The sequence below is a fragment of the Eurypyga helias genome, unplaced genomic scaffold (genome assembly GCF_000690775.1).
Source record: "Eurypyga helias isolate BGI_N326 unplaced genomic scaffold, ASM69077v1 scaffold28049, whole genome shotgun sequence".
In the NCBI taxonomy this organism is placed as follows: domain Eukaryota; kingdom Metazoa; phylum Chordata; class Aves; order Eurypygiformes; family Eurypygidae; genus Eurypyga; species Eurypyga helias.
The window spans coordinates 17,408-26,710 of record NW_010273117.1 but is presented as its reverse complement, the minus strand read 5'-3'; the positions used below and the strand labels follow the sequence as shown (position 1 = coordinate 26,710).

At 45.8% G+C, this 9,303-nt stretch overlaps 1 protein-coding gene across 1 annotated transcript; it reads left to right on the top strand.

Annotated features, from left to right (window-relative positions):
• Positions 1-3: 3 nt before the first annotated feature.
• LOC104515415 (5-hydroxytryptamine receptor 5A-like) lies at positions 4-8,891 on the top strand (the record flags this gene model as incomplete). Its single annotated transcript, XM_010159371.1, has 2 exons — positions 4-414; positions 8,559-8,891. Coding segments are annotated over 2 exons (744 nt in total), but the record flags the coding sequence as incomplete, so codon positions are not given.
• Between the last annotated feature and the right edge of the window lie 412 nt (positions 8,892-9,303).

Genomic DNA, 9,303 nt, shown 5'->3' with positions numbered 1-9,303 from the left:
CTGGGCCGGGAGCTGTGCCTCGTGTGGGTTTGCTTCGACGTGCTGTGCTGCACGGCCAGCATCTGGAATGTGACTGCTATCGCCCTGGATCGCTACTGGTCCATCACCCGCCACCTGCAGTACACGCTGCTGACCCGCCGCCGTATCTCCAACGTCATGATTGCGCTCACTTGGGCGCTCTCCGCCGCCATCTCCCTCGCCCCACTTTTTGGCTGGGGGGAGACCTACAGCCCTGAGCAGGAGCGCTGTCAGGTCAGCCAGGAGCCGTCCTACACGATCATCTCCACCGGCGGGGCTTTCTACCTGCCCCTCTGCGTGGTGCTCTTCGTCTACTGGAAGATCTACAAGGCGGCCAAGTTCCGCGTGGGGGGTCGCAATAGGAATGCTGTAGTGCCACTTCCCGAGGCTGCCCAGGTAAGGGTTGGGAATGGGAAGGAGAGGCCCCACTGCCTCCCCCAGGCATCCACACTTCTGCTTCTCATCTGTTCCCAGCCATCACCCCTGTATCGGTGGTTTTGGCACAGCAAGAAGACTGAGACATGCCCTGGGGCTCTTGTGTGAATTTAGCTGTGTTACACACCAGATACGAGGGGTAATTAGCCAGTCAAAAATCACCACTTTTGGACAAAAGTTTTGTTCGTATTTTTTTCTTAAGTGTACTGTGACGGGTGAATTGACTGCCAGTCTGGAGAGCAATTTAAAAATTGTCTGTTTAGTCTGAATTTGCCATTCTCTGGCATTTTTTCCTCTTTAGCAGTGTTGAGGGGGTAAACAAAGGCATAAACAGATCCCTAGGTCATATACTGAGTAAACGTATGCATATTTATCCTCCAGCATGGACTTTGGGTGGAATCTATCAGTGTCTGAACAGATTTTAATAAGCAGACTGAACACTGTATTTATGTGCTTGGGCTATTTTACCTTGAATACTGGGAACATACTACTCACTGCATTGTATTGGAGTAATGAGCAATGAATTGTTTCTATTTTAAAATTACCAGCTGTCTTAAAAACCACATCCTCCTCCTTCTTATCCTAAGCATTGCCTGTAATCCTGCAAAGCCCTATTCATGTGGGAGGTCTCATTCGTTTCGATACTGCTAGCTGACAGGAAAGCTGTGTCCCTGCGGAAGGGTTAGGGTCAGCCCCTTGTGTCCCGTTCAGTCGGGCTCTCTGCATGATGATGCTGTCACCCATGCCATGTCACCAAGGGGCTCGGTAGCGCTCTCTGTAAACTCTCAGCTTTCTGTCACCTACTCTTACTCTCCCTCCCACCCCTGGAAATGGTTCTTTACAGTACGTTTTTGCAACTGCATGTTGTATTTGCAAAGTCTAGTCCCTTCCCAACAACAGAAGATGAGCTGTATGGATGGTAGGGATACTTGGAGAGAGACATGGAGTGTTTCTGTTCAATTGGAGCTAATCCTGGAGAGCCTCACTCCTCTACTAAATCCCTCTGACTTTGGAGTCATGGTAGCAAACATGTTATGGTCACAAATAAAAGTCTGTAGGTTGTCTCCCTTGGTTCTAGCAAGAGATGACAGCACTGGCAGTTTATGCAGTCAGACTTGCAGATGTGGAAGGTAATGCCTTAAATATGTTTTTAGTATAAATTGATTTATGAAGGTGTCTTCTATGCAAAAGCATAAAACGTGTTAGAAAAGATGAGAATGTTTCTTCTAGAGGCATTCTATTTTTTTTTCTTACAGCCTTCATCCCCTGGTTTGCACCAAATTTCTTCCCAAGTCGTTGTAAGTATGATGAATGAATGTATTGCTTGGGGTTAATATATAATCTTTCCAAGCACAAAAACTAACAGAGTATTTGTAGTGGGTTTGCATCCTTTATCTTTTTCATGCACACATACTCTTACAGGATTAGTTGGTTGGAATCTAAAATTCTGGGAAGCTAAACGAGCTGAGGCACTGCTGTGTAAGTTTTAGTCTATACAGTGACATGTTGTTGGTATGTCAGTTTTAACGTGAAAATGTCTGGCTCCTAATTGTCATAGTTCTGTCTGCAAAAGCCCTTGCGTGGGCACAGCTAGGCTGGCAGGTAAGTGCTTTATGCTGATGCAGTGTCTGGGAGCTGGTTTAGGCTATACTGACAAAAGAACTGCTGTCAGTGTGAGCTGAATACCCTTTTTGGAGAGGTTGCCAGTGTAGCTGTTACTGCAACACCAGCAAATGCTCAAGTCAGCAGTTCTTCATCTTTCTTGTATTTGCAGTGATTGACATACTGACTTCTCAGTGATTCTTGAATCTGCAATTGGTACACAGTGGCAACCTTCCCCATTGTCTCAGCAGTTCATTTGCTGGCTTAAAATAAAAGACTTTTGTGATGCACTGGCAAACCTTTACTCATCATCTAAAGAGCTGCTGCCCAGCTGCATGTGTGTGCATTAAAAGAACCCACGGATCAAGGGAGCTGGCATTCAGGATGCGTTTCTTCTGGGTTTTCTTAATAAGCTAAGAGACTGAGACGAGTTTTATCCTGATCCCATTTAAGCTTACAGGAGCAGGATCCATTGTGTCCACAGGAAAAGCAGCAGTTCCCCAGTGAGTTTTGGCAAAGAATCTTAAGACACATCACTAGTGCCCCTTTGGAAAAACCCAATTATGATGATACCTTGATGTTTTTGCACAGTGCTTTCAGGTAACAGAGCCAGATGCAAAGTGCTTTGCAGGTTGCCACTGTGTGTATATATACGTATGTACAGACACAGAGAAAGGGCAGTTGTCTCCGAGCTGAGTGTTGGCATATGTATGTCGTAGAGGTGCTGAATAGAATAGTTACAAAATAACTATTTTGAGTTGGTTTTGGTTAAAATTTTACTTGTGTTTTTGAAAAACTTCGTAAAGTCTTTGAAAAAAAATAAGGTGATGGACATAAAACATTTGAGTTGCTTCTGCTTTTAATGAGAGCTTGTTTCTTACTTTCTCTTGAAACAAAAACAATGCAGCATTGGGACCCCGAAATTAGACTGGTGTTTGCTAATTCTGAAACTCCTTAAAAAGGGAATTCTATAGTCAATACTGATGTGAGTAACCCTCCTAAAAAAAGTAGTGACATACCATCACTGACGGAGAGCTCTACTCTGTCACACCTTGTTGACAGTAGGTAATAATTTGCTCTCTAAATAGTCCAGTTGAAATAGATGAGACTGCTTGAAAAACAGCAGATACTGCTGGGCAGTGCCCTTCTAAATCAGGGCAGTCACTTGTAGCATAGGCTTTGCCCAGCAAAACCAAGGATGGCGGCATCCGAATGCCAGGATTACTTACAAGGAGCAATTGCAGAGTCAGGTTTAAATTTCCGTATGAGGAGTTAAATATCAAGTTATGTTGACGGTTGGGGTGGGGTTTGGGTTTATTTTTTCTTTCTCCCCTCTCAAAGTACCTTGTACAATGTATGAGAAATTAGGCCTGATACAAAGCTTGTCAGTTTTGTGAAAGTCCTTCCCACTTTAGATAGCATCAGGCCCCAGCGCTCCAACGGTGCAGGGCTCTTGTGCACCTTGACCCGTTCTGCCTCCAGCCCACGTGACCAGTCAGAATAATATGGGAGAGAAAACAGATTCTCCTTCTCTGAAGGAGTCACAGACCTTCTATTTCTTATTTCTACCTCTGACTGTACAAGTAGAAGAGATGGGTCGAGAAACAAAGTACAACTGTCTAGAAGAGTGGCAGCAGATGTCAGATAGGAGAAAGGTGAGGCAGGAAGCAAAGCAGAGTGGCTAGTGATTTCCTGGGAGAAATACAGAGCAATTCCTGCTTACAGCAGCAGAAAATCCTGTGAGAGAAAGCAGGTGTTCTTTTCCTTGTCAAATATTCTGTCATACTGGTGGAGCATCCCAGGAAGCGTAGGCATTCCTATGTTTCGATCCCTCATTGTGCATTTCATTTTCTGGTGAGGTATGCCAAAGCCGTGCTGGAGCAGTAAGGATCTTTGCTGAATCACACTGTAACAGGCAAAACCCTGAACTTGTGGTAGCAAGCCAGATTTGATTGATGTTTATCATCTTTACTGTTGTTTTGTTACTGTAGGCCCTGGAGGTACAGTACAAACACATACGCAGTACCTGCCACAAAGGACCAGTAACAACTATCATTAAAGCTGTAAGGAACATTTTAAATGAAGGGGTTTCATCAGAAGCTCCTTGGTGGCGTGTTTTTTTATAATGCTGCTAGGAACACAGGAACTGGGAACACAGAGCTCTGGGAACACACAGCCATTCAGTAGTAGTAATTTACTGGGGAGAGACAAACAGAAGAAGTGGCACTGAGCTGTAACTGCTGATCCACACACTGAGGAATGAATTCTGAAACTAAAACCAAACTCCTTTGTGTCTGTAGAAGAATTGGTACTTGAGAGCAATTTTCCTTCACTTAACTCTTTATGATACTCTCACTGGAAATTGCTCGTCTCTGCACTTCTTCGCACATGTTGTCCTGGAAACAGCTGAGTTCACAAATCAGGAACCTAATTCTGGCCTCAGAGCAGCAGTCCTTTCATACCAGCTGCTTTTCCCTGCTGCTCCTGACTCGCAGCTCCAGGGTGGATGGAAGGAAATCTGTGCCCCAGGCACAGTGTGCTGCTAGCCACTAGTAAGAACGGTGTGCAACACCGTGCAGAGATGCTTACGTATGAGAGAGGTCCCCAGGATAAACTAAGACATCTTCATGGATGGCTTTAATTCACAGTCTGTGACCACCTTTTCCCCTGTCACAGCCTGCTCTCTAGTCCTAATCAGTAGGTCCAAAACAGGGAGAAAGGTTTTATGTCGGGCTTGTCCTTTGTTCCATCAGGCACAGTGATGACAGTCAGGTATTGTGACTTATGTTAGGAACTGAAGACATGCAAGGCCTCCAGGACTGGCACTGGATACTGCACATTCGCTACACTCAGACCCGTGTTTAGTTCAAGAAATCCACAACTGGCAAGGCTGGAAAGCAGCTACCTGATCTTTTTGGCCTGTGCTCTTGTTCAGACAATGCCGATTTACTGTGAATTACCCCATGCCCTCAACAAGGGGGAATCCTGTAGCACTGTGTACACAATGGTGTTTGCCTGCAATCGACTAATTTACTTTCCATGTTCTTTGTGTGGGTCAGTTTATAACAAACAGCATGGACAACGTAGTCATGGGGGCTGATAGTTGTGTCAAGGATAATCTGGCACCAACCTGCCAGGGACATGAGTCAGGTCTGCAGCAAATCATACAGAGAGCAATAAAAATCAAAAGATTTGGGAATTATAATGAAAGGTTGAACTTTTCCAGCTTTGCCGTCTGCACTGTTCTGATATGAACAGCACTTCAGATTAAATCCATGTTTAACTTTAAAAATCTAGCAGACTGGTCCCCGGTGAATCCATCCCTACAGCAGGGAAGAGATGCTGGCCGCCCTGTAGTAGGTGTATATGGTGACCAGGCAGGGAGGGGGCACTGTACCACAAAGCTGATGCGTTTGCAGGGGCATTGAGCACAGGGCCTCGCTCTGTGTGAAGTCTGGTCCCTTTTGCGATGGTAGGAGCCAGGAGCAGCTGGCCAGTGGATCACAGGTCTGCCAAGTGGCAGCGCTCACACTAGGGGCTGGCATTTGGGACGGTACCACATGCTGGGAATGCCCGAGAGGCAGGGGTCATGGAGAGCGAGCCTGATGGAGAGCCAGCCGAGCCAGTGTCATGCACAGCGTGTGTGGCTGGCCAGCTGGAAACAGCACAGGAGGTGAGCACCGGACGCTGATGATCACAGAAAGCTTAGCTTTCATGCAGCTTCCAAGGTTTAAATGTTGGTCTAAGTCCCATTGAAGGCACAGGCTGAAGGAGTTTGCTGAGCAGGGATACTGGTTACCCTCTCAAGAACATTTTGTGTATCCTTTTCAAAGGATTCTTTATGGAAAACTGAAGCAAAATACCTCCAGTCTGCCAGGGATATTTACGCATTTTACTTTAATGGAAGGTTCCATGAGAGATCCCTTGATTTTTCCTAAAGCACCAGGCTGCTGTTTGCACTTTTATTATTACTGTTATTACAAGATTACTCAGAAGTCCTAGGCACAAATAGTCAAAAAATATTTGAAAAACCGGTTATGGCAACAGAGGAAGTAGAAATTATGTAGACAGGAAGACAACTGCTGCCCTGTAATGTACAAAACCACACCACGTTCTATTTTCACTTGCTGTCTAGTGATTAGGAGCCTGATTTAACAACCAGCGGAGTTCGTGCAAACTCCTCTGCTTTCAGAAGGAGCTTGACCTGGCTCTAAAGGCATGCTTCATTAGGAAAAACACCTGAGCACTGTGGCACCTTCCATCAAAATTAATAACTTTTTTTCTTACAATATGTAATTAAGGGATAAAAGAGTCCCTACTAGTAAATTCTGCAGTTCAGTCACAAGCTTTCTAAAACCTGAAGTACCAAAAAGGCTCTGATTCAATGACGGCCCACTGCAAGCTCTATCTTTTGAGTAAGAGTTGAAGGTTAAATACCAAGCTATGCCCAGTGCTAGTGACAAAGATCTCCGTATGGCTCGTCCCACGGGGCATACTCATGTAGCTATTCCTCAGGGCTAAGACGTAATCTTTCAGGGTTGCTTGTCACAAATTTGTCCTGGTGTCATGCATTCATCCCTCTCTGCAAAGTGTGATTAAGGATGTGCAGAACAAGTCCTTCTGCAGACAAATGGTGTGATCCTTGCTACATGAGGGGTGTCCCATTTTAATTGTCAGGACAGATGTGATTTTCATTTTCCTCCATTATTTGCCTGCACCCATAATCTGCTGCTCTTACATTCTGTTGCTCATACATTCTGCAGCCATGCCTCATGTCTGAGGGTGAAGACAGGGATATCCATCTTGAAGAGTGATTGTTCAGCCATTGCCAGTGCTTCCCTCTCCGAGCTGCTGTGCTCGTATTAAACAGAGGCCCTCCATCTATTATAAAGCTTGCACAAAGGTGGCACGCACATGTGGAATATGTGGCTAATTCACCAACAAGCCATCTTTGGAGTGGTGTCAAAGCCTTGCAGTGCCTGCGAATTATCACTTAGGCAAATTCTAGAGCTTGGGTTGCGTCCTTCAACTGTGTCTCTTACTGCACTGTCTTCATAACTGTAACGCCTAGAACTTTAAACTCGCAGATACTTTGATCTGCAGGTTAAAATCACAAGGGAGTATCATTTTCTGGATAGATTAAGCACATGAAAAACTTGTGCCCAGAACCCTCGCTGCCATCCAGAGCTCTGTGCTGTGCTCACTGCGGCGATGAATGCCTGGCCCTTGGCGAGAGAGGAGGCGAGAAGCACTGTCTCCTGGAGTAGCTGCAGTTTTCCCCTCTCCAGTGTTGAGGCCAAAGTTTGAATGGGAGGCTGATTGAAAAGGTGTTTTTCTGGCAATGGAGTACTTTTTGGGAGAATTCAGAGTAGATCTGAGCGAAACAAAGGACAGGCGACAGAGAAAATGAGGAACAGAAAGTGCTGCTTCGCCAGCAATGCTTTTGTTTGATTACTGCCAGAGCATTTTCTAAGCTAATTCGAAATGGTGGTGCAGTGCCCGAGGGTGCGTCGCTTCAGGTGCATCCTTATGCTCCCGTTGCCATACACTGCGTTGGCACGGTGACCGGGCTGCAGCTGGTGCGACGCACTGCTCTGTCCCCCTCCAGGAGGTGGTCGTGCCTGTGACAAGACAGCCTCTGCGAAAGAAGAGCAGAAGGCACCCGAGTTCCCCCTTTCACAAGGTACTCGTCCTGACGGGCTTACTTTCCGCTGAAATACTGCCAGAGTATTCAGTTTGATTTCAGGCATTTATGATTTTGGGGGGAGTAATATTGGCATTTTTCAAAGATCAGACACAATTCTTAAAAATTTCCTTTAACTGAAATCCTATTCTGTCATTACAAAAGGTTCTGATGGAAAGACTTTCTCCTGGATTTAGATGAATTTATTTTCTGGTTTTTGGGTGTGGTCTGTGCCATTTGCAGAACAAGTGGTAACGCCAAGCTCCTGCACCAACCAGAGATGGGATTTTTGAGCTCTGCATCCGGGCAGCTAGACTGAAGAAAGTAGCTTTATCTGGTAGTCAAAGAGCAGGCATTTGTTGCAGGCCCCTACCTAATACCTTAAGGAAATGACCAGAGGGCATGCAATGGACTGAGTTTCATTCACGATTCAGGCCTGAGAAACCCTAAAGGTCAGGTAGCAGTGTAGGAGAGTTGGGTTTCAGGACAGGCAAACGGCACAGGCCTTTGTTAGCCTTCCCTACCAACCGGATTTCCCACAAGGTATCGAGACATCCAGTGAAATAAACTGAAAAAGAATGCCCCCAACACACAGGGCGTCCGTCCCTCTCTATTTAGCTTTGTCAGTCACACTCAGCAGCCTTCCCAGCATAATGAGAAGTCTGGTAATTTTGGCACTCTGGGGCATTTTCCTTCTGTGTGCACGTAAGGAGCTGAGGCCTTTTGTGGTAGGTGCACAGATGTCGTGCTGTCATTTAAAAGTAATACTTCACTCAAACAAATTGTCTTGGTAAGAATCCATGTTTGCTTTTGTTTCGAGGTGAAGGAAGCTTCGCGTGAACCACAGATGGTGTTTACAGCCCGTCATGCAGCTATCACTTTCCAGACAGATGGAGAAACATGGAGAGAACAGAAAGAGAAAAAGGCAGCTCTGATGGTTGGCATCTTAATTGGAGTTTTTGTGCTGTGCTGGATCCCTTTCTTCACCACAGAATTAATAAGTCCCCTCTGTTCCTGCAACATCCCACCCGTCTGGAAAAGCATCTTTCTTTGGCTTGGCTACTCCAATTCTTTCTTTAATCCTCTCATTTATACGGCATTTAACAAAAATTACAACAATGCCTTCAAGAACCTTTTTGTAAAGCAGAGATAAAAGGGGACACAGGAGAGAAAGATTCCTTTATGGCGTAACACAGAGGTGTCTTGCGGGAAACACGCCTGCGTTACGCACGGCTTTCATGCGTGAGAGCTACTTGAGGGGATTTAGAACAATGTAAAAGAAGGTGGAAGATGTTTGGATATACAGCTACTGACGGCTTACAGTTCCCCCTTGGAAATACACTGATGCTGCTCCAGCGTTTGGCAAGGAAGATTGAAGCGGCGGATACCTCCCGCCTGCAATTTGAATCGGGGCATGTTCAGGCCTGCGAGCGAAGCACTACTGCATCTACCACCACGACTGCCAGACCTCACCTAACCTGCTACCATCCTGCAGCGTTCTCTTCATCAGCAATGGCACCGGTGGGAACCGCTAATTGAACAGTACGGAAATGTTTGTCATACGG